The sequence below is a fragment of the Sesamum indicum genome, linkage group LG6, assembly GCF_026168435.1.
Source record: "Sesamum indicum cultivar Baizhima isolate 11 linkage group LG6, ASM2616843v1, whole genome shotgun sequence".
Lineage (NCBI taxonomy): Eukaryota > Viridiplantae > Streptophyta > Magnoliopsida > Lamiales > Pedaliaceae > Sesamum > Sesamum indicum.
Window position 1 is genome coordinate 24,235,043 of NC_142662.1, and position 25,538 is coordinate 24,260,580.

The 25,538-nt window shown below is 35.6% G+C and overlaps 2 protein-coding genes across 4 annotated transcripts; both read left to right on the forward strand.

The window, feature by feature from the left end:
* Window positions 1-2,243: 2,243 nt before the first annotated feature.
* On the forward strand, window positions 2,244-7,581 carry LOC105163572 (1-acyl-sn-glycerol-3-phosphate acyltransferase 2). Of its 3 annotated transcripts, none has more exons than XM_020694554.2 (11): window positions 2,244-2,566; window positions 3,498-3,620; window positions 3,914-3,953; window positions 4,097-4,170; window positions 4,778-4,837; window positions 5,078-5,155; window positions 5,240-5,398; window positions 6,009-6,134; window positions 6,321-6,413; window positions 6,848-6,934; window positions 7,166-7,581. In XM_020694554.2, the coding sequence occupies exons 1-11, from the start codon at window positions 2,489-2,491 to the stop codon at window positions 7,232-7,234; spliced, it is 987 nt and encodes a 328-aa protein (XP_020550213.1). In that variant the 5' UTR covers window positions 2,244-2,488; the 3' UTR covers window positions 7,235-7,581. The 3 variants fall into 3 exon arrangements, with proteins under 3 accessions (XP_020550213.1, XP_088737169.1, XP_011080283.1); XM_088881043.1 differs by having other exon boundaries at window positions 2,245-2,566; window positions 3,498-3,631; window positions 7,019-7,581; XM_011081981.3 differs by having other exon boundaries at window positions 2,247-2,566; window positions 7,019-7,581.
* Window positions 7,582-11,980: 4,399 nt separating this feature from the next.
* LOC105163571 (xanthine dehydrogenase 1) lies at window positions 11,981-25,387 on the forward strand. Its single transcript, XM_011081980.3, has 14 exons — window positions 11,981-12,274; window positions 13,920-14,019; window positions 15,008-15,116; window positions 15,851-17,356; window positions 18,514-18,756; window positions 19,721-20,035; window positions 20,690-20,929; window positions 21,337-21,621; window positions 21,753-21,974; window positions 22,488-22,649; window positions 22,847-22,981; window positions 23,819-24,055; window positions 24,279-24,452; window positions 24,994-25,387. Exons 1-14 carry the CDS (start codon window positions 12,136-12,138, stop codon window positions 25,234-25,236), a joined length of 4,110 nt encoding a protein of 1,369 aa, XP_011080282.1. The 5' UTR covers window positions 11,981-12,135; the 3' UTR covers window positions 25,237-25,387.
* The last annotated feature ends 151 nt before the right edge of the window (window positions 25,388-25,538 follow it).

The following is a 25,538-nucleotide window of genomic DNA, read 5'->3' on the forward strand; positions in this document are numbered from 1 at the left end:
CAGTCAAAGCGTGTGTGGCTCAATCTCTGCACAGAAGGGTTTTTTTTGACATTATTTTATATCACAGGAAAATAATTGATATTTTAATTTTCACAGGAAAATTTTCAAATATTTCTATTATCACAGGGGATCCCTGTATTTTTTTCATTTATCTACATATTTTCTTTTTATCATATACAACATAAAAAGTTTTAATTTTAACTTTTTGTTTAAATAACATATAATATAATACGAAGCACCAAACTCTCTATGTTTTTTCTGTTCCAAAAAAAAAAATTCTCTATATTTTTTTATTTAAAAAAAACCGTCATATAAATATAATTTTCTCATATTCTTAACTATAAATTTCTTCACTTCTCTCTCCATCCTCCCTCTTTAACTTTTAACCATTTCTCCTATTCTTAACTAGAAAAATATATATAACTCGTATATATATATATATATTAATTTGGTATGAAATATTATAATCATATCTATTAAAATTTAGTTATACACGTATAATATACTGTTATTTTTTTTAACGTAATTATGTCAAATATAAATTATTTGTTCATTTGTACGTGATACTGATCAAAGTCTGTTGTGATTTGGGGCTAATATAGATGACGACCTGGTAAAGATTTGAAGCACTGGCACAAAAAGTATCAAACTGGATTAATGATGGTTGGCTTGCACACAAAAATCATTAGGCTAGTTGCGGTGTCCTTCAACTAAAATTCTCAAAAATTTAATTTAGTAGAGATTCAAGATTGTAAGGATCTGAAGAAGCAATCTCACTAGATAGTGCAATTTCATGTAATAAATGCACACCTTTCAAATGGACCCTTCAAATATTTATAGGCTCTTATGTATCAAAATCTATGAGAGTCATGTTGAACAATTGTCGAATGAATACCAAATTAATGATTGTTCTAGTGGATCGTCGGGTCAAACAAGTCAGGTTACAACTCCAATACGGTCAAAGTACGGAATTATTGAACGTCTAGGTGTTTCTGCGATTTTCTGGGGAGCATTTTTCGCCTTTTGCAAGTTTAGTCTATTTTTTCTATCAGCATCATTATTTTTTTAATTTAAAATATTTTTTGCAATTTTCTTAAACTTGAATCATGTGGCATAGGGTTCATTGCACTATTATCTAAAAATAATGTATAATATTTAGGAATATATATTATTATTTGAATTGATATAACAATTTTTTTTAAAAAAATTGCTTTAAGAAAGTTAGACATAGAAATTTGGAATTGGGGAAGTATGTGTTATGTGCGTTGGTAGGCGAAGCTTAAAAAGAGTCTTGAATTCTTTAGAAATTATATTAAAGTAAGAGGGTGTTTTGCTAAATTTATTTACAAGATTTTATAACTTTATATATTTTATTAGAACTTATTTCAATGTTAGATCTTATTATTAATAAAGTGTTTCGATAAAATACGGCTGTGGAATCGAAGTTGCACATTATCACTTTCTTGCAACATATTCGGGGGGAAAAGCGTTGCTAAAGTTATACCGTCCGTTATTTCATATGTGACGACAAGCCGAACCAAAACAAAATACTTTTTCTTGCTAGGTGTGATCCATTGAACATAGATCCAATTTTTCCATTTTTTGGATTCCTTGCAATTTTGTTTTCCTGTTCCTGGTGGTATCAAAATGCCGCTATGTCGGGATAACTTATCTGTCTCTCCAGGAAAATGGATATCTCCAGAAAAGATTTTAAGTTCAATTCTTTTTTTTTTTTCTCTCCACTCGGATCAACCCGGCTACTCGGCTTCTTATATTTAAAGTAATTTGTGTATCTACCCTAATGACACTATTGTTCCGTACCATTATAGAAGAAGATCCGGGTAAGATATGCACTTCCTCGGGAATGAAAAAAAATCGATCCACTTTCATTTGATATTTTGGCCTAAATCTATAATATGATACTAATACTAGTATAAATTTTTTAAAAAAAATACAAATTTATAATGAATTTGAAAAATTTAAACAATTTTTTCTGAATTTGAAAATAAGTTGAGAACTTCTTACTCTACATATTTTTTTTAAAACTTCATATATTTTTTTAAAAAGATATTTTATAATTTTAAGAATATGAGTTTATAAATTCACTCAAACAATCTGACAAAAGTTTGCAAGCTTTTAGATGTCCTTTTTAAGATGAAAAATACATAAAATTGGAACAATTTAAATTGAAAACCTAATTTAATCATGTGGCGCACGATGCCAGCGGTGCAAATTAGCATTTTCAGTTGGTCTCCAGTTAACCAATGCCCTTTTGGTTCCACTATATTCGGACAAACGATCATCTTGCCAGCCACCCCTCCTCTCTCTCTCTCAGAAACAAACACAGATTCATTTCGATTTGCCCTCGTCAATGAAAGAGCAATAAACATCTCAACAAAAGATTTTTCAAACGCAGAAATCTTCCATCTACGACAAGGATTATAACTCAAATCTTTAGTATAAAGTTGGTGTGCATGTGGGCTCTGCAATGGCGATCGCCGCCGCGGTGTTTCTCCCTTTAGGAATCCTCTTCCTTTTATCGGGCTTCATTGTTAACCTCATTCAGGTCTACTTGCCCACCAATTTCATTTGTTTTTTCTTTTTCTCATTCTCAATCTTTTTTTATTATTGTTATTTTTTTGAATTTTATTTTGTGGATCTTGCACGCTTTTTTGTGATATTGAATCAACAATGTGGATTGATTTGTGTGTTGGGTTTTGTTTGGCTTGTTCGAATGGCTGGTTTCTTAGCTTGTGATAGTCTGAATCTTGTTAGGTAAGTGGAGAATGGAGAAAGTGCTGCATGATTGAGATAGTCCGAATCCATGATGAGAATTGTCTTTATTTTAGACTAAGTTTAGTATAGTATGCGTATTGCTTCACCGCAGACTGAAAATCCTCTTGATAACGTCTGTGCATGGTTAGCTACTTAGCCTAATCGCATGGCTTTGGACGCCACCTATTATCATCCTTGAACCCCTGCAGATTGGCATCAGTCATATGTAAAAGTTTATCTGATTTTGGAGTAATTTGCGAGAGTCGGAGGAAAGGGTTTATTAATATTTAAAAGCTCAGGGATTAGTTAATTGTATTCTCGGAGCACAAGGTTTAGTCTGCAACTTCATTAAATGTTTTTCTCAAGTCAGTATTATGAGTTTCTAGTTACCAATGGTGTTAGCATGACAATGTCAAAGAAATAACCAAAGAATGACGATCATGTGGTTGTTAATTAATTGACATGTTACATGGTATTGAAGGTTTACTGTCCTCTTGTCTTTTTGATTGAGTGTGCAACAGAGTTCAATTATCTGGCAATGTCAAGGTGCTAGAGGCTGAACTATGTCTACTTTTTTCTCTCATTTCTCACATTTGAACTGTAGCATTACGCTGTGACCAATCTCAACAAAAATATGACGTTTAACATAGTTTGTTGAATTAGATGTTAATTCATCTGCTCGGCCCAGTACATTGTAGATTTATACTTTTATTCAATTTCAGGCTGTTCTCTTTGTCCTTATTCGTCCAGTGTCGAAAAGTGCTTACAGAAGGATCAACAAAGAAATAATCGAACTACTATGGTTGGAGCTTATCTGGCTTTTCGACTGGTGGGCAAACATCAAGGTGTTCTGAAAGTATTATTTTTGTTCTTCATCTATATTTACTTCCTATTGTTCTTTACTCTTAGTTGTGGCTCGTTTCATGATTTTGCTTATTTTTTAGTAATAAGCATGACCGTTTCTAGTTGGTCTGCAACTTTGGTTTAGTAGAAAAATGGTTAAACAATTGATAGCTGAATGACTTGATGAAGTTCTATAGTATTCAAGCACAATCGAATAACAATAATGATGTCAGAAATACTGTGTTTCTGTTATCAATTCCGTTGTCTTATTGGGTCAGTGGTAACTGGTGGACAGGTTGAGCTATTTGTAGATCAAGAAACTTTTGACCTCCTAGGTAAGAAATTTTCAATTGCCTTGTGAGCACACGCAAGCATGCAATTTCTGAGTGTTGATATTTTCAGAATACTTGCTGAGTTATTAAAAAAAAAAAAAAGATTTGTTTGTTGTATTAACTAATGTCTTTTTTATAATTTTCAGGTAAAGAACGTGCACTTCTCATTTGTAACCACAGAAGTGATATTGATTGGCTTGTCGGATGGGTCTTAGCTCAGGTTACTACTGATTTATCTAGAACTTATACTTTTCAGTGTTTTTTGAATTTTGACTTAATGAAACTGTCTCAAATATGCTATTCTTTTTCTTTTTTTGCACAAATCGACTCGAGAACTAGTCAAAGCTTGCTAAACAGAATTATAATAATTCTCTTTCCAGGTTTAAGATATCTTCTTCACTCCCAGCCCTTCTCAGTTCTTACATCTCTGGATATCTAAATTAAAACAAAGTGCTCAAGTTTTTGAAAAATACTCCAGCCTATCTGAGAGATGAAGGTAGCTTGTAATAACACAATACAACCATTTTCTTTCTATAAGTCTATGAATTCCTTAAATCTGGCACTACTCACTCGAATTTCTTTTCTGCTGTTAAATCTGCATAACAAACTAGAACTGGTTGTGTCCATAACATGTGAATCAGCATTGTCTAAGATTTCACTCTTGATTCATGCATAGTAGTTATGTCAGTTATAATAGTTTTATGATATCAACACATGCAACTATTTTATCACACAGTATTGTGTTTTAAGAAACTTGAGTATGCAATCATGTTAGTATGTATTGGATGGATACTTGTTCCTGTGACTGAATTGTCATCTCACTTCAGCGTGCAGGTTGCCTTGGCAGTTCACTAGCAATGATAAAGAAATCTTCATTATTCCTTCCTGTGAGTTTTCCAGTTCTTTGTTTTTTACTTTTATGTAGTAGATAAACCCTTGGGGGATTTTCTGATTTGCGAAGCTCATCTTAAACTAGTAATTATTTGATATTATAATGTAGAACATTTTCTTCTGAAAGCTTTGCAACAAAAACGTTCTGTTTGACTCGAATTGATTCTGTTGATCTCCCGACAATAAGCTCACTCACATACGTGAACAGATTATGACCATTGCTATTGTATGTACAGGTTATAGGTTGGTCAATGTGGTTTTCTGATTATATATTTCTCGAGAGGAGTTGGGCAAAAGATGAAAACACCCTGAAGGTGCTGTAGATAGAGCATTTTTCCACCAGTTTGCCTCAAAAACTGTATCATTCCATTACTTGACATCTTGATGTCTTTATGCAGTCAGGATTAGTAGCGCTAAATGATTATCCTTTACCATTTTGGTTGGCTCTTTTTGTTGAAGGAACTCGATTTACCCAGGCAAAGCTTGAAGCAGCTCAAGAGTATGCTGCTTCAGCTGGCTTACCTGTTCCACGGAACGTTCTGATTCCTCGTACTAAGGTTATTGCTATAAGTAATTTCATAGAAGCCAGTCATCAATAATATGCTTTGTGTTAACTGTCTTGGGTTGTTCATTCCACCACCGACTTTCTAGGCCTTCATGACATACTTCTCTATCTTCTCACCATGCATCCTTGCTAAGGGCTCATTTCAACTTAGAGGAGTGTGGCTTGTGAGACGTGGGTGGAGTATGTCGTCACCACTCACTTTCTGCTTAAACGCCAACTTCCAGAAGCTAAAATCATTCACTTTTCTCAAGCTTCAGGGAGTTCTTTTTCAGGCTTGTGGTGTTCATCTAAATATGTTGAATTTTCTTTACATTTTTATCCTTATTAAATTACCCAAATACATCTGTAGCCTTCTCAAAAGAAATCTTAGTTTCTTTCTAACCCATTTCTTCAACCAATGCCACCACTACCATAAAAAAGTAAGATGATTGTAGGGACATCATGCTGTTTTTATTTTAAAAGCCAGGTATCATTTTGATTCGTGAATCTTAACATTCATCTTCATAACAATCAAATACCTTTTTTATTATATCTGCACGAATTTGAATGATTATTTGTTTCAATGCTTTATAATTTATCATTTTCTTTTTGGGCTTATCCAGGGTTTTGTTGCAGCAGTAACTCATCTGCGATCATTTGTTCCTGTAATCTATAATATTACAGTTGCTATCCCCAAGAATGAACCCCGACCTACATTACTGAAAATTTTCAGGGGGCGATCTTCTGCGGTACGCTAGTTACAGTTATATTAGCATGAGATAATTTGGGTCGAATTATTTGTAAACTAACTGAAAGAAACCAATCAATTATTACTATGCAGGCCCAAGCAGTAAGCTTAAGCGTATTCTTACATATACAATATTCTTCTTATTATCTCACAAACATCTTGCTGAAATTGATATCCGCTGCTGTAGGTACATGTGCATATTGAGCGGCATATAATGCGAGATTTACCTGAAACGAGTAGCGGGATTTCACAGTGGTGCAAAGATATGTTTGTGGCAAAGGTAATATGTTCCATGACCTATCACATTGGGAAAGCTTCCTTGTGTAAGAAAACAACATCTTTACTAGGAAACAATTACAACTCTAGACTTCAATGATAAGTCCAAGAACTGTCCTAACCTTGTACAGTACATAAAGAATCATCGTAGTGTTTGGCAAAAGCAAAGTCATCAAGTTGAAGCCTGTAGTTTTCTTCCACATCCCTCCACTCTCTGGAAGTTTGAGAATACCTACCACACTACCTTGGATGCTTGACCTACTGCTGAAACAACTCCTGTCTATAGATAGTACAAAGTTTTTCCTTATAACATGTGAAGAAATCTGCTAAATATTATCAAGAACTAACTTCCTTAAACAGACACAAAAGTCATAACTATTTCCTCGTGGACTTGATGTGTAGCTATATTGATTCGGGGAATTTTCTCTTATCAACCAGGACGCGTTATTGGAGAGGCATCTCGCAACAAACACATTTGGAGATGAAATACGCCACGACATTGGCAGACCAAAGAAATCTCTTTTGGTAAATACGGAGTTCAATACATATCATTTAATCTCATGCCTTTTGTTTCAGTAACTTTAATATTCCGTTACTCTTGATGGGCAGGTTGTCCTTACCTGGTCTTCTATCCTAATCTTGGCTATCATAAAAGTTCTCGAATGTTTCCCATTCTCGTGGGGAGAAATCGTCTTCTGTGTAGTTTTCTTGGCTCTAGTTACGACCCTCATGCAAATACTCATTGTATTTTCTCAGTCGGAACATTCTACTCCTCCGAAGGTATCAAAACCAGATCACTTGAGGCAAGTGCTGCTTCAAAGCTGAGTCAATGTAAAGAACATTGTACTTGTATATCTACTTATTGTTCTTAAGGCAAGGGAAGACGTTCTTTGTTGGATCCTCTGCTAATTCAACAGTTTTGAATGGAGAAGACAGCAAATTTGCTGCACCAGACTGTAATATGGTATGGGACCTTTCTCTGCCTTGTGCATCCTTTTTTCGCTTTTTTGTAGTTAGTTTTCTCTCTTTTTTGCCCCTTGGTTTTGCTATCATGTAAGTTATTGTAATCTATGTACTTAGTAATATGTGACGTAGCAAATTTTCCATCACATTTGATATGATCACATAGTGGTGTTAAATGCATCCAAAATAGTCTGTGCCAGTTTGCGTCTCTTTGGCTTTGTTGGACTTTTTACATTATCTTAAATTACGTCAACATTTGCTAGAATAGAGTCTGATTATACAAACCTCTTATGTTCTTTACGAAAATAAAAGTACATCCTTTCAGGGATTGTCAGTGTAATTTACACTAGAGGGTGTAACTACGAAATTTTCCCTCTGAATAGAGATGTACTTGTAATTACAACTACAATTTATTCTTAATATTGTAATCGTTATCTACTACAAATACTTGCACACATATATTTAGTGTCCCGTTTGGCCTTGTGATTGAGTTCGCCAGATTTATGTATTAAGTGGGTCAAAATGCATAAAACCCCCTATGTTTTAAAAAATCGACAAAAAATTCATTTCTGTTTTAAAAATAGGCTAAAAACCTCCAGATGTTTTTTAAAAGTAGCTCAATTGCCACATCTCTATTAAATCTAACAACGTTAAATTTTTTTATAAAATGATCATTATACCCTTACTTAATATATATTATTTCTTATTTTAACAATCGTTGGATCTTTTTTTATCAAATATTGACCGTTAGATCTAATGAATTAATCTAGATCGTTAGATTTAAAAAAATGAAAGGTCTAAATTCAACAAATTATTTACCTTATTATATTATATAAATAATTTAAAATTAAAAAATAGATTATTATATATATATATAACTACCCCCTACAACCACCCCCACCACCATCTCTGTCGCAGAGACGGATCCTTCAAACAGTCGGATCTTTGCAAATGCTTTATCAAAATGAGTGAGACCGCTCTCGTTGGAATCATCTTGTGGTGGTGGTCTGCGATCGGACGACAACGAAATGACAGCAAACAGGTTCGACGGTTGTGATTTGACCCCAGTCTCTCCGATTACCGAAACTCAATTGAAGAATGAAAATGTTACTTTTGAAGAGAAGATTTGAATGGTACTACTGGCAGTCGGAAACTCATCTAGACGGCGCCGGAAACTTAGAGACAAGTTTCTAGCAATAAAGGGGATGGCGTTTAGTCTTTTTTAATTTTTTAATTAATTTAATTATATTAATTGTTTGATTTGCAATAAGTTAGTAATAAATCAATTGAAACTAAATATTAATTTTCATTCAATTTTTTTTATTAATATTAATAAATTCAGTGAAATTGTTTTAGCATTTTCTCATATTAGAGGATAGTGCCACGTTCTGATTAGGTTCTCCGTTCTCCGTTGTGTACCGAAAACGAAATAGACATATATTGCAATTGCAACATTTTGCTGAATGAAGGTTGAGAATGTGGATTTTGTTATCATCTTGCAAAGATCTTCTTCAACTTTTTTTACTTGTGCTGACGACAGTTATTTTATTCCTTTTATACTTACTGACATGTGTTGTTTCTTTGACCCAATGTAAGTCTGATAGTCATTTTAATTTGTCCATTTGCCTTCTGATTGTAGGAAGGTGCACTTGTTTGAATCTACACCAATGGAACTGTATTAGTCACACATGGAGGTGTTGAAATGGGTCAGGGTTTGCAATTGATTGGGGTCGAGGTTGTTAGTCACTTTGAGTGTTTTTTGAATAGTACTTGAAAATTTGAGAAAAAAATAGATTGTTAGACTTATTGAGAGGTCCCTAGTTAATTCCCCGATACTTAAGTTAGCTAGATAGGGAACGAAGTAGAATAATGCGATTTGAATGTATTTAATAGGTCGGAGGGTTTTAGTCATGGTTTTTAAATCCAGACCGGACCGGTCGATTCGATCGAAAATAGGACCTAAGGCCGGTCCGGGTATGTGTATTAGAATTGGGGTGGTCAAACCCTGCATGACTCGGTCAAAATCCTGTCATGTCGGTGAAAATCGACCAACTTGATCAAAAAAATCGGGTTATATATTTTTTTTTAAAAAAGAAGAAAAGAAAAAGAAAGAGATTAAGAAAGAAGATGGTGTCAGATGTCGGTGAAGCTGGTGGTCAGTGGCAGAGTCGTGGCATCGGGCGGGGCGGCGAGTGGAGAAGAAGGAAAAAAAGTTTGTTGGTGGTGGTGGGTAAAACAAAAAGGAAAGAGAAGGTGGAAAATATGGAAAGGGAGGTAGAGGGTGGACTTGAAGAAGGAAAGGGAATGGTGGAGGGTGGACTTGAAGAAGGAAAGGGGGTAGGTGGAGGGGTGGAGGAGGAAAGAGATATAGATATAGATATGTATATATATATATTAATTTATAGAAATATATATTAGTTTACATATATATATTAGTTTTATATATATTATAAGTTTTTATATATATGTATATATATGAACTAATATACATTAGTTAATTGTTAGATTTAATTTTTTTATGTTTTTTGTTAATTTTTTAAATTATTATTATTATTTAGTTGAATGAAACTTAATTTAAAATTTGCAAACTTTTTTATTTGAATATTTTATTTTATCTTAATTCATTAGTATATAGTATGTATCAATATGTTATATATAAAATATAGTCAGGGTCTACCAATTTTTTCACTCCAATCCAACCGCTCGGACTAGTAACCCAGTAACTTGATCAGTTCGATACCTGGTTCGATTATAAAAGTATTGATTTAGTTGAGAAACTTCCGACAAGTTTAATGCTTGTTACCTATACCTTCTTAACTATTTGTTCGGATTATATTAAGAGACAACTAGTCTTACCTGATCACAACTTCACATATGATTGTGGGTTTGGAATGGTCAAATCCTTGTTCTTATCTGGTGCCTACTTAAGTTGTAGTGGTGCTCCTTAATAGGTTGCAAATTTGTCGTCAACAACAACTTCTGCAAGTTCTGATCATCTATAGGGTGTGGCAGTTTTAGATGCATGTGAACAAATAAAAGCATGAATGGAACCTATGGCATCAACTCTGATGTGGTGTTATTTCTTACATCCCTTATGAAACCTTCATGATATAAGAATGAGTTATGAAAGGACAGAACCAACGACAACTCATGAAGGTGTTCATAGTTAAAGAGAAGACCTAGAATATGAAGGTGCCTGACAAGGTCACCAGAAACCTCTGAATGCAAAGGACAAAATGTTAGAAAACTACTGCCAGTCTCCCATTGAATCAAAACTTGATCTGAAGGAGTGCATGAAATCATACAGCCTACCAACCATATAAATATGATTCTCCATCTCCAAAACCGGATTCAATCACTTTATCTCTTACGTATATAGAAAAAGTCCACCCACCCACACTGTCATTGTCGCCCCATCCCTTTACCCCTTCTACCCTATAACCACTGTCCCCTCCCTGCTCCACCCCCGTTGCTGCCTCTCTGCTCCACCTTCATGAGTGATAGGGTTGGGTTGGGGGTGTGTGTGTGAAGCAGCAAGGGCCAGGGTTGGGTTGGGGAAGAAGATCTTTTAATTTTTTAGTATTTTTAATTTATTTTTATTATATATTAATAAATATATATGAGATGAATTTTGGGCCTTGATCGGGTTGATAAAAATTGGGTCATAGATTTAAGGGATAATTATATTTATACCCCTGACTTATGTACTAAGGGTGTGTGTGTGTGTGCAATTTTTTAAAAAAGTAAGAAACGGTTTGTGTAAGTAATAATGATATTTGGTGGGTGCATGTGTAATTATCTAAAAGATAGGAGTGATTTATGTAAATAGATTATAGATCAAGGAGGTAAATGTAACTATATCTAAATTTAAATGATCAAATATGGGTCATAGATGTTATTGATGAATTCTCTGACATCAATTTTATATTGATCAAAATCTAGCATTTCTTAAATAATGTATGTCATTTTTATAATTAAAAGAGTAAAAAAAAAAAAAAGAGAAAATGATGCGTGTAACACATTTCTTTCGTGGAGGTGCTTTTTTGCTTCATTTTTTAAATTACAGGGAGCTAAATTGATATATATTTTCATAGGATGTTTTTGAACATTTTGCATATCACAGGGATGGTTAAATTGGATTTAACCCCAACAACTATATTATAATAGATTGACCAACTAGTATTAAAATATATCAATATACACATTTTAATAAAACTCGAATGTGTCTTCTTTAAGTCCGAACTTCTTGCCAATGAGACTTAACTCAATTGTTGAAGTTGAGGCCTTACGACTATAAGGTTATGATTTCGAACCCGATCAATGTATGAAATGTTATTTTAATTTTTAAGTTACGATCTTTTTATTTGAATTGTTAATTAGATATAGTTATTTAACATTGGTGATTAGTATTTATAATGTATAAATATTTGATAATGTGATTATAATTAATTTAGTAAAAAAGAGTGTCAACTTTATCAATTAAAGTAGTCATCGAGAAGGAACATTATTATGCATTTTTAGCCAAAGTTTAACCGTTACAAGTAAAAACCAAAAACAAGATCAAGAAATTAAAAGCATGCGCACGTCAGAAAAGCTTGTCGGGTCCGAAAATAGCCGCCTATCATCTACTACTCATAACACTTCCGTAGCCATCTGTCGTATCATATGTCCATCCAGTCTTCTCATTCTACTCGACAATTCTTCACTTCCAAAACAAAAAGCATACAGATCAATCAATCAACTCTGCATGACCCATTTGAAAGATGGGGTCTTTGAAAACAGAAAGTCAAATGGATAGAGTAGAAGAATCTGGAGTGAAGGAACCGATTGTGTACGTTAATGGGGTCCGACGAGTTTTGCCTGATGGGTTGGCGCACTTCACTCTGCTTGAGTACCTCAGAGGTATTTGACAAGACTAATTTTTGGGTTTTCTTGACAATAGGAAAGAATTCTCAAGAACCTGGATTTGGGTTCTGTTTTTCTTGTTTCCGGGATCTGGTTTTTCTCTTCAATGATCCTTTTCTCTGGTAATTTCATTGAAGTGGATGACCTTTTGATTAGTGGAAATTTACCCATAGAAGAAGAAAAAGGCATGACAAGCGTCTTTTTGAAAAGAAAAGTGTTTGATCTCACTAATTTTGCAACTTTATTGATGAGAATGTATCACCTTATAAGTGACAACTGATTTCACTCACTTATAGTTAGACTGAGTAAATACAGCAAAGATATGTAGTTTACTTTGCCAATAGAGTAGTAAATATTGTACTGTCAATTCTGGGTGAACTGGCCAGTGTGCCTATTTGAACTGGTGGATTGATGAATCTATAATCATGAAGTCGGTTCAGCATACTGATGAGTCAAACTAGTGATACCATCAAGAAGAGTATTTCTCTCATTTTGTAGCACAAATACTTCCACTCATAGTCCCTTCCTGCAAAATGTTAGACAAACTGGATTCCTTTTGACTCTACTTTAAACTTGTATGTTCTTTTTCTACTGACTATCAAGAAGTGTTTGTACTTTTTTTGTGTTTTTTGACCATGCTCTCATTATTTGCATTTCTTCTTGTATTACTTAAAATTGATATTTGATTAGTCAGTGTACACCTGAAGAATGGATGAAATACCAGGTTATATATGCTTGGCGAAGTCACAATTTGAGAGGCAGAAAATTCTAATCAGATATGTTGATGATTACAAGAAACAGATACAGTTGAGTGGCTGATTTTGATACTATTCATTCAGGGTGATTTAGGATAAAAACTTTTCCTTTGGCCACATGAAAATAGGGGAATTCAACTGCAGAAAGGTTGACAGATGCAATATAGTATTATACGACTATAGTGGAATTCAACTGAAATAAAATAGATACAATGGTATATTATATGACTGTAAAATTCTTGAAAATGATTAATCAGGTGTTTTTTGGATTTGGATTATGAAATTGTATATTTTATCAACGGAGTTGGATTTGTGGGCTTGTTATTTTGTAAGGAATGGAAATGGGTATTAGGTATACAGCTGGGTACTTTCCAAATGTATAAAAGAGAGAAAGACACGAGAGAGATTTGATAATTAAGAAAATGGATCATCTGTATTGATTTTTCGAATGTTGAAATTTAACATTATTGTTCTGCGTTAGTTTTCTTTTGGTTATGAATTAAGGTTTATTTGATTACTGAAAGAAGTGACATGATCAAGAGAAAAAGCAAATATTTTGGGAAGTGCTATGATAGTTGGACGATAGTTTTATTTCTTAAACTATACATTTTTTTTTTTTTTTTTTTTGTGAGAAATGACATGTTTGTGAATAACTAACAACTTTGATGCCCACTAATTACTTCATACTGTTTAGCTCCTGGAATTATGATGGCTTGCATTTCATACGTGTGCTTTCTGACCCAATGTTGGCAGATGCTTTTATGTGTTTTTCTTTGGTTAAGGATGGATGGTCAGTTGTCCACTGAAAATATTAGTCTTTCTTCATTTCCTTAAAGATTCTGTTCGTTTTCACATTTCAATCATCTTCTTTTTCATCCTTAATGCAGATATAGGCCTGACTGGGACAAAACTTGGGTGTGGTGAAGGAGGTTGTGGGGCATGCACTGTGATGATTTCTTATTTTGATCAAAATTTGAAGAAATGTGTGTGAGTCTCTCTCTCTCTCTCTCTCTCTGTGACAGACACACCCACATCCCCACTTGGATACAAAGTAAAACAGATTTTGTTTGAGTCCTGCCTGAGCTAGATGTTATATGGTGGTTTGATTTTATGATGGTTCCTACTTCAACTTTGCTTACAGTCAGGGTAGTTTTTCTAGTGGGATTTAAAGGAGCTCTTTTTTCGCTGGATCCTATTCAGGAATCTAGTACATGATGTAACCCACTTGTTGCCTTTATTTTTGTTGCACAGGGATACTTGAAATACTAGATCATGTCTGTCCTCTGCTAATAACTTCTTGATGTGTCCTGTTTAAAATTGTTGAGTGCCCCTTGCACAACTTAATGGTTTTAACATCTCTGATTTATGATGCTTAAGAGGTTGGGGCCATCTTATGCATGGGCGTTCCATCATCTCTGTCCTTCAGTCCAACAAATTCTGCTCCCCCATTTGGTTTTGCTGTATGGACATGATAGCTAAGTCTTACGAAAGGAAGTCGAAGTCATAATTTATTAACTTTGCTAACAAGAAAGCAGCTATTAGCATACCAAGTATTCATATTGCTGGTAAATGGTTCAGTATCTTTCTAAATATTTGAATATAAAGATTAAGATAGACGAACTGAAACTTGTGTGGAAGACCGAAAGGAAATATTTTTCTCCCATAACTATCATATAGTACCATGATTTTTTATGTCAAATGTCTCACTATAGATCTGGCCTAATAGACGCATGAAGCTTGCCTGAGCTTTCTTGCATCTTGTGGGAGGGCTAATTCATCTTTCATAGAACTGTCTGTTGATATTTAGAAGATAGTTTTTTGTCTGTGCGGTGTTATAACTTAAAGGTTTCATCTATCCTATATTATCTCCAACGATATTGCTGATTGTCTATAAGTCAATGCTCTCTAGATATCCTTACTGAGAAAAGAGAAAAATTGTATTATTCTTTATCTTCACGCCTTGGATTATTTTCAGGCATCTTGCGGTAAATGCGTGCTTGGCTCCTTTGTATTCGGTAGAAGGGATGCACGTGATAACAGTTGAGGGCGTCGGTAACCGTAGATACGGTTTGCACCCTATCCAGGTACTGTCCTCATTTTATTATCAAGAAAGATAGCGTGAAGAGATAGTAGAGGGTAGACTTTCAAAATAAGGCTCAAACTTCCAAACAACAACATTGCTAATATCAAGTTGTCTTGCATAGTCTTTAGTTGTGAGGCTTCTAGGAATCATGGCTTTCATTATTGTATTAACTTTATGATGTGAATAGAGTTAGAAACTTAATCACACAGAAAGAATAATTGTGTTGCTCCCGTTTCAAATTTTAGTTATTTATTAGGCCAGGCTCCAGCACAGGCCTGGTATTGGACTCAATCAACCTGTAGCTAGTAACTCCTCTCTTTACTTGTTGAATTACTGTTCTATGCTTTTCTTGAGAATAAAGTCATTACAAATATGTTGTATGTGCAAAATATAAAAATTTTCAATTCTAAATTTTGATAATTTTCATGACTAAAATCATTAATTAGACATATATTTGGCTTGAAGATGCTTTAATTTTTCTTCTGAAGTAGATACGGTTCAATTGCCTGCCTAATTTACTTGTTGATTTTCTTTTATTCCATAAGTCACAACTCTTTGAAACATCACCTGAACCTCATGTAATTCTCAAACTTTGTTACACCAATTTTTAAATATGTTTTTTATGCTTCTTTTTAGGTGTATTTTTCCTGCATTATGCGTGAAAGTGTTTGTGAGAATTTTATTTAGTGTCATTTCATATTGAAATATATTCTGATATGCGTTAGCACTCTCTAGGAATCATTGGCACATTCGCATGGCTCACAATGTGGTTTCTGCACCCCTGGTTTCATTATGTCCATGTATGCCTTACTCAGATCATGTGACAAACCACCCAGCAAAGAGGACATTGAGGAAAACCTTGCTGGAAATTTATGTCGGTGCACAGGTTATAGACCAATAGTTGATGCATTTCGTGTATTTGCAAGAACAAACAATGCATTGTACACTAATGAATCATCAGGCCTTTTAAGCCGTGAGTTTGTTTGCCCTTCAACTGGTAAACCGTGTTCATGTGGGCTGAACATGAAGGATGATAGAGAAACTGCCAAAAGGAGTATCTGTTGTGGTGATGTTTTGAAGCCAATTTCTTACAGTGATACGGAAGGAGCTACATACACTGAGAAAGAGCTTATTTTTCCTCCAGAACTTCTATTGAGGAAACTAACTAATTTATCTTTAAATGGTTCAAATGGACTTAAGTGGTATCGTCCGTTAACGCTTCAGCATGTATTTGATATAAAGGTCAGATATCCAGGTGCCAAATTAGTTGTGGGAAACTCAGAGGTGGGTATTGAGACGAGGCTAAAACGTTTCCATTATCCAGTTCTGATCCATGTCTCTCATGTGCCTGAACTTAATCAATTGATTATAAAAGATGAAGGCTTGGAGATTGGTGCAGCAGTTAAACTTTCGGAACTAGTTAAAGTATTAAAAGTAGTTTTAGATAAGCACTCTCCTTTTCAAACTTCATCTTGCCGATCCATCCTTGAACAATTAAAGTGGTTTGCTGGAACGCAAATAAGAAATGTTGCATCTGTTGGTGGAAATATTTGCACTGCAAGTCCTATATCAGACCTAAACCCTTTATGGATGGCTGCTGGAGCAAGGTTCAAAATATCTGATTGTAGAGGGATAACACGCGTATGTCCAGCAGAAAATTTTTTCCTGGGTTATCGTAAAGTGGACCTGGCAAGCAATGAGATTCTTCTTTCAATTTTTCTTCCTTGGAACTCTCCATATGAATTTGTGAAAGAATTTAAGCAAGCTCATAGGAGAGATGATGACATTGCTATTGTGAATGCTGGAATGCGCGTCTGTCTTGAAGAGAAGGACCAGAAGTGGGTGGTTTCTGATGCATCAATTGTTTATGGAGGAGTTGCTCCTTATTCTGTTTCCGCAAATGAAACAAAGAAATTTTTGATAGGCAAGCATTGGAACAAAGAGATGTTACAGGGTGCTCTGAAAGTACTGGAGAAAGACATTGTGCTGAAGGAAGATGCACCAGGAGGGATGGTAGAATTCCGGAAATCCTTAATCCTAAGTTTCTTCTTCAAATTTTTCTTGTGGGTTTGTCACCAAATGGATGGAGTGGCATTCTTTGACGAAACAGTACCAGAGTCTCATCTTTCAGCAATAAAGTCATTTCAGCATCCGTCCATTATTGGAAGTCAGGATTATGAAATTGTAAAGCATGGAAGTGCTGTTGGAGCTCCTGAAGTCCATCTTTCATCAAGACTTCAGGTTTGGATATCTCCATTGCAAAGCTTTGCCTCCCAAGTCTATTTTGTTTGTGCAAGCAAGCAGATCTTGAACTGTTTTTCTTTCTATTCTTTGTTTTTGGTCACATGTTAATTTGGAAGTAAATGCCATCATGCATGCATATGTCTCTATATGTTAAGCAGCATTTATATTGTCTTCAGCATTCCCGAATCTCTGAATTCTGGCAGTAAGAAGAAATGACATGTGCATCAAGCACAGCTAACCACTGCACACCATCAGCTACTGACATCCTTCTCTTAATTTAAGTGAATACAACATTTTCCTTTTCCCGCGTCTCCTCATCCATGTTACTGTTTTATGGTGACCCCTTCTCTTGTCTTATAGTTTTCCATGACAGTTAAAGTTGGCCTCGGACTGATTCCCAGCCTGATTAATGCACATTGATGCCAAATGTATGGTTCTCAAATATGAACTTCGTGACGTTAGTTGTTAAATTGTAGCTTGCACCTGTCCACCTGCTGTTTCCTATAGTCAATTCCTTGCCTAGTTCTTGACGATGTAATCACTCTTTCAAAACGCAAGGCCTAATTTCCTATGCATCTCAGACAAGGGAGGAAGGCCACGTGAATTAGGTCTTGTTCAAGTGAATAGAATAATGTCTTTCACTTCCACAGAAGGCTGCCAATGGATGGTGCATCCTTCATAGTGTTTTGCATCATGAAGTATGAGTTATGCTCACTGAATGGTTTTAATGCTTCCCTTTCCCTGTAATCACTCTTGTTTTTCCTGGAAGTCCCTTAATTAAAGCTCACGTGGCAGGGTATAAGGAAGGGCCGCTACAGTTAATTTGCTTTCTGGTTCCTTGAAACCTTTATTTTTTTCCGAACATCTACAACATAAAATGTAGCTGTCTCTGTGCGGCTTGCTTGTATTTCATTGGATAAACAAGCTTGCTAAGCGTTTCCAAAGCAACACAGGAAATACTACTCTTGGGATGCATATAATATAGGTTCTACTTAGTCCCTGGATTTGATTCCTTGGCCTCAATCCTCTTAAAAGCTGCTTTGCTAGTTGTCATCAATGCATGCTCGATGAATTATTTGGGGAGATCTTGTGATGTTCGTGTTGTTTACCTGCAACACTATTATGGAATCATTCTGAATTTTGGCTAATGGTAGGTAACAGGTGAGGCGGAGTATACAGATGATGTTCCCATGCCTCCGAACAGTTTACATGCTGCACTGATATTGAGTAAAAAGCCTCATGCTCGTATACTTGAGATAGACGATGTAGCAGCAAAGTCTTCTCCTGGATTTGCAGGAATATATTTTGCCAAAGATGTGCCTGGGACCAATAAGATTGGGCCAATCGTTGCAGACGAGGAACTTTTTGCTTCGGGAATTGTCACATGTGTGGGTCAGGTAAAATTTTCTGGTCTATCCAATTTCTGCTTCTGAAGAAAAATTTCATCACTAGTTTGCTTATGTGGCTGAGTCCATTTTATTCACTCTATTTGAGAGAATAACTAATAGCAAAATGGCGACAACTGCAGCACAAATAAAAATTTCTTTCGTGCACTGTTTGGTGAATAGGTTTATTTCAATCATCTATCTAACTTGAACAGTAGAAAACATGCTGTCTTCTCAAACTCAAAAGTTACTGTTACATTTTGCTGCTGCTTTCTACAATTTGATCCTGCTCAGAAGTCTCTGAATTGTATTCATAAAGACTGAAAACTTTAGTTAATGAGGTTCTCTATGGCCTTTTTCCCTGAAAAGAAAGATAATTTTATCATTCTTGTTATGGAGTATTTCTTTGGTGATTGAGTGTGGGAAATTTGATCTTATTGGCCATAAATATAGAAATGTCTGTATAAATAATGATAAACAGAAATGACACTAAGACCTATTGACAGAATTGCTGGAATGTCGTATATGGTGATAGCAATACCATATATAAGGATTAGGTGTGAGCGTGAAATTAGCAGCAATGGACATTAACTCTGCATATCACAGAATGTTACTACGGAAAGTCATAGGAGAACATGAATCCTTGACATTGCCGTTCTCATGACTGGTGGCTGTCATATGTGTTGAAAGAGTAGAATAACCACTAAACCAGCCTGTTGTAACTTGAAAACTGGTTTTCCTCTTACCCAAAAAGGTCAATGCTAAAGGTGTAAGATGGCACCAGTCTAGTATGCCAGATTACATCAATGCCAGCCCTTCTACGAAGGTCTCAGCTGAGTCTCATTCGTCATAAAGATTGGGCAATGTAACAGAAACTCGTGTTTTCAGAATGAAATCTTTTGCCCACATTCTGTCTGATACCTACTTCACTTTTTCTGCAGTCTGCTCATTCACATTTTGTCGAAGTATCTTGCAGGTTATTGGGGTGGTTGTGGCTGATACACATGAAAATGCTAAGCATGCTGCTCGCAAAGTCCACATTCAATATGAAGAACTACCCGCAGTCTTATCCATTGAAGATGCTATTCAGTCTAATAGTTTCCATCCTAATACTGAAAGGTGTCTGAGGCAGGGGGATGTGGAACACTGTTTCTTGTCGGGGCAATGTGATAAGATTATAGAGGGAGAGGTATGGGTTGGGGGTCAGGAGCATTTCTACTTGGAGCCAAATAGCACTTTAATATGGACAACTGATGGCGGAAATGAAATTCATATGATATCATCTACTCAAGTAAGTTTAGCTAACCTGACATTTCCGACATGCTGTATACCTTCTTATGTTGCCTTCTGCAAGCTTTTCCGATTTTCTAGTTGTGCCTCTCATCTCTCCTATTTGTTATAGTTTTCAGCTGCACTTTCATAAAAAATCATGTGATGGGTAATAGTTAAAAGAATGTGAGACATTGGGATGAAAATATGGAATGATCCTCAACTGAGTGATGTGGAAGAACAAATACACTGAAGTTGATTGATGGGGAAAGAGAAGGAATCCCATGAGTGTTAGAAGATAAATATATTATTTAAGTTATGATTTTATGTCAGTTAGAATGTTTCATCTAGTTGATTTGATTTCCTTGTTGAATTCTATTTGTGCTAGGAATCTTTATCTTGTATTCATAAGTATTGATAGGCTGAAGTTGGCATTTGAAGAACCTTCAATTGATGAGCTGACGCAATAAATTTTTTCGTAGTCGGTGGATAGCTGTACATTTTCTATGATTTTTCACTATTTTCTTTCCTTCATTTTGTTTATCATACATCACTGACCCAAACAAATGTCAATAAGGCTTTTATAACTTGATTGCCTAGAAGTTAGTGCTTGTTACTACTATCTCTTTACTTCTTGTAGGTTTCAGTTTTGCTAATTATGTTTATTTTTACCCAGGCCCCTCAGAAGCACCAAAAATATGTGGCCAATGTTCTCGGTCTCCCAATGTCCAAAGTGGTCTGCAAGACCAAAAGAATTGGTGGTGGATTTGGAGGGAAAGAAACAAGGTCTGCTTTCCTTGCTGCTGCGGCTGCCATCCCATCATATCTATTGAATCGCCCTGTGAAGATTACATTAGATAGGGATATAGACATGATGGTAACTGGACAACGCCACAGCTTTTTTGGGAAGTATAAGGTATTTCTTATATCTGAAATTGCATATGACATGCAAAATTTCATCCTAATAAAAAAATTTAAGTTTCACTAAATTGAAGTTTAACTGGTATATAATATAATGGAATTTATTGTAGCATCTGAGAAATGTGCTGACAACTTTACTTTGAGTATGTTGAAATGCAAAAGTTTTCCATTTCCTTTTGTTAACATGCCTCACGAGAGCATTTAAGTGCAAAGGGTTAGGTGCTTAGGTCTTCCTTTGTACTGGAAATTGACAATTACTGCTCGTCCCACTAACATGTTTATTCTTTAATATATTGTGATGGTTAGTGGTTGATGATGGTTGTTTTAGTTTATTGATTTTTTTAAGGTTGGTTACTCTAAAATGCTTATAACAGAATTGATGATGAACATGACATTTTCTAGGTTGGCTTTACAAATGATGGAAAAATAATTGGTTTGGATCTTGAGATATTCAATAATGCGGGAAACTCACTTGATCTCTCACTTGCGGTGCTTGAACGTGCCATGTTCCATTCGGACAATGTATATGAGATTCCAAATGTGAGGATTAAAGGGAAGGTCTGCTTCACTAATTTTCCTAGTAACACTGCATTCCGAGGATTTGGGGGACCACAAGGTATGCTGATTGCAGAAAATTGGATTCAGAGAATTTCTATGGAAGTTCAGAAATCTCCAGAAGAAATTAGGGTATGCATTATATCTGGTTATAATTTCCTTCTGTGTGCATGTTTGGTGGTTGTCAAATTTGTGAAATACACAATATTAGTTTATAATTTTTTAAATATATTGAATCCATGCAAGTGTCTTTACTTTTTCAGGAGATCAATTTTCAGAGAGAGGGATCAATTTTGCATTATGGTCAACAAATTGAACATTTCACCTTAGAGCGTCTCTGGAATGAACTGAAGGTGTCCTGTAACTTTTTGTCTGCTTGCAAAGAAGTTGAGCAATTCAATCTTCAGAATAGATGGAAAAAGCGTGGAGTTGCTATAGTCCCAACAAAATTTGGCATCTCCTTTACTGCCAAGTTTATGAATCAGGTAGTTTTCTATCTTCACCTTCTCGTATTTTTAAAAATATTTGAAGACATCCTGGCTTTCTGTAAAGATGTTAGCTACTTGAATAGTGCGGAAAAGAATCATTCAAACTTTTAGTCTCCTGTAAAGCCGCTAGATTACTTAACTTCTTGAGATGTATGTTATAGCGGTGATTTTTTTTTTCTTATAATATTAAATACAAAAGGAAGTTCTTTTAGCATTTGCTCATATTTGTGGAGTGCCACCTTCTGTTGTGGTTCTCCCTTGTTGTGTATCTGAAAAGAAATAGAAATACCAGGCAAATGCAAAATCCTTTAAGACCTGGTTAGCTCAATGAAGGTTGAGAGTGTGGATTTTGTTATCATTTTGCAAGGATCTTCAAGTTTCTTTACTCGTGCTGATGGCAACTTTGACACATAATATGCTATTGCTTTTATACTCTTCGACATGTGTTGTTTCTTTGCCCCAATGTAAGTCTGACAGTCAATTAATTTGTCATCTCTTTTCTGGTTGTAGGCAGGAGCACTTGTTCAAGTCTACACAGATGGAACAGTACTAGTCACACATGGGGGTGTTGAAATGGGGCAGGGTTTGCATACAAAAGTTGCACAGGTTGCTGCGTCTTCCTTCGGCATTCCACTCAGCTCTGTGTTTATATCGGAGACGAGTACTGATAAGGTGAAAGACGTTTGACCTATCTTTAAAAAATGAAGCTACTGTTTTTTTGCCTTCACCTTCTTAACTATTTTTTAGGACTATATGAAGAGACAACTAGTCTTATCTGACCATAAACTCACATATCATTGTGGGTCTGGAATGGACAAAACCTTGTTCTTATCTGGTGCCTACTTATGCATAGTTGTGCTCTTATGTAGGTCCCAAATGCGTCGCCAACAGCAGCTTCTGCAAGTTCTGATCTATATGGTGCAGCAGTTTTAGATGCATGTGAACAAATAAAAGCACGAATGGAACCTATGTCATCAAAACATAATTTTGGCTCATTTGCTGAGGTAATATATTTCCTGTTTACTTCAAGTAGTTACTCTTCACCTTCTTCCATTTTCAGCCTATACTAGCAAAGATTACTTTAATTATACGAGATCTCCATTTGTTTTTCTGTTATACCAGAAAGTACATTTGTTCATCTCTCAAAATTATACTGCATGGTGTGTGTCGTTTTGATGCTATGGTAGTTGCCGGAGAGTAGACACAGTAATTCAGTGAACATTGCCAGAATACTTATGAAGATGATTGTTAGGATTCATTTTAAGTGAGAACAGTTGCCAAATCAACTCATTCCCTCACCTCGTATAAGCGAAAGAGACCTGAGAGTTGTATACAGATGCAATAATGGCCCAAATTGTTTCATATTAGTAATTTTTGGCCGCAATGACATATACTGAAATATCTTCTGAGAGAACCAGAGGATCTCTATTCTAGTTCTTGAGGTTTTATGGTGGTGTGGAAGAACTAGAGACGTACTTGCTCTGAATTATCTGTAGGATAGGAAAAAGGTATCAGAGATTACATGCAGATAAAAGTATCAGTTTTGGTCAATATGTTTCATCCAATTGAACAAATTCTTGCTGGTCACAAACAAATTCCATAGCACTGCTGTAAGACCCTGCCTGCTATTGCGGTGAATATGGCTATTAAGAAATGACATTCACGTCAATTGAGTCTACATGAGATGAAAAAGTTAAGGTGCTCGTTTGCACCTTACCCTTTTGGTTGATAGCTGGATATACACCTGTCCTCTGTATAGATAATCGACGCGTGCGTTTTGAGAAAGTATGCAATTGATTTATCTTAAATCACTGATACAAGCTGTTTCCTTTCAATGTCAGCTAGCTTATGCATGCTACATGGAGCGGATAGACCTTTCTGCTCATGGATTCTATAAAACGCCTGATATTGGCTTTGACTGGGCAACTGGTAAAGGGGTTCCATTCAGGTACTTCACTTATGGGGCTGCATTTGCTGAAGTTGAAATTGACACATTGACGGGAGACTTCCACACAAGACGAGCAGATGTGATTTTGGATCTTGGTTTTTCGCTCAATCCAGCAATTGATGTTGGACAGGTTGGTTTTTGCCTCCTCTGAAAGTACTAATATTTGGATTTCCGGCTTATCTCTTCATAGTTCCATCATCAGTAGTGGTTTCCCTGTATTTCATTTCCTTATATGTATTCATTTTCAATACTTCCCTCTTCTACATCAACGCATGTAACGGGTTTGAAATTCAGTTATTTCTCGTACCTTGTGGATGCTTGTTTCTTGAAATCCATTTGGTTGTCCACTGCAGATTGAAGGGGCATTTGTGCAAGGTCTGGGATGGGTGGCTCTGGAAGAGCTGAAATGGGGAGATGCAGCTCACAAATGGGTACCACCAGGCTGTCTGTATACTTGCGGGCCTGGTACCTACAAAATTCCTTCCATTAATGATGTCCCCTTCAAATTTAGCGTCTCCCTCCTCAAGGTAAACACGTCAATACCCGTTTTCTCCTTTCGTGAATTTTACTTGTGAGGTTTAGTACTCCAGTAGTAAATGATTCTTTCATCCCCAAAAAGTGAAAACAATGATATGACTTCCCTCAATTGGTAACATTGAAAGGGTTCATGGATAATGAAATTTCAAAACCTCTGAATAAATGTCTGCTTACATATGCCAACAGTTTGTTCTTTTATTGCTAGATTGATGGCTGTTTACATCAGTCTGTTCTCCGAAATACTCCCTGTTTTAATCATGTGTCTTAAAGAATAGAGATAAATACATACTCTCCCGGGTATATTCTAAAAAGTCTTTTTGATTTCGGAAACTCACATTCCACTCTCCACTGTCATGTTTTACATTTCAAATTTTCTCTCTGAAATTGTCTACAATCATGTCCACAATTTCGACCTCCTTTATTCATAGTGATTTTTTATAATATGCCCAAATTTTTTAGGGAGTTTATGTAAAATAATAAGTATGCTGGCAGATGGAATATTTTCTCAGTGAACGATATATGTATTGACAGGATGCTCCAAATGATAAGGCCATCCACTCATCGAAAGCTGTGGGCGAGCCCCCATTTTTCCTTGCTTCTGCCGTTTTCTTCGCTATCAAGGATGCCATTATAGCTGCGAGGGCTGAAGAAGGCCTCACTGGTTGGTTTCCTCTCGATAATCCGGCAACTCCTGAACGTATACGGATGGCTTGTATAGATGAATTCACGAAATCCTTCATCGACTCTCATTTCCGCCCGAAGCTTAGTGTTTAGTACCAGTCCTGGATGCTTGATCACCACACAAATAAGAGTAAAAGACATTCAGACAATAACTTAGTCCATTTAAATCCAACAATGTACGATTTGTGACTCTTTATACCATTATAAAAAGATGGTCTTGGTGATATTAGCCATTTACTATGCATGTTGGTGTAGATTTAATTTGATTTCCACTTACTGTTTTATTGCATAAAGTTTGCCAGATGTAGGTGTAATTTTTGAAGCTCAATGGGGCAAAGTGGAATTACACTATACTGAAGGGTCTATGTATAATTAATCCTCGGTAATGTACATAT

Bases quoted from the DNA above. Each gene is read 5' to 3' on its own strand.
- LOC105163572 (XM_011081981.3), top strand. From the start codon at position 2,489: ATGGCGATCGCCGCCGCGGTGTTTCTCCCTTTAGGAATCCTCTTCCTT. The intron at 2,567-3,497 runs GTCTACTTGCCC...ATTCAATTTCAG, and splicing joins TCATTGTTAACCTCATTCAG to GCTGTTCTCTTTGTCCTTAT. The intron at 3,954-4,096 runs GTAAGAAATTTT...TATAATTTTCAG, and splicing joins AGAAACTTTTGACCTCCTAG to GTAAAGAACGTGCACTTCTC.
- LOC105163571 (XM_011081980.3), top strand. From the start codon at position 12,136: ATGGGGTCTTTGAAAACAGAAAGTCAAATGGATAGAGTAGAAGAATCT. The intron at 12,275-13,919 runs GTATTTGACAAG...TCCTTAATGCAG, and splicing joins TCTGCTTGAGTACCTCAGAG to ATATAGGCCTGACTGGGACA. The intron at 21,975-22,487 runs GTAGTTTTCTAT...TTCTGGTTGTAG, and splicing joins CTGCCAAGTTTATGAATCAG to GCAGGAGCACTTGTTCAAGT.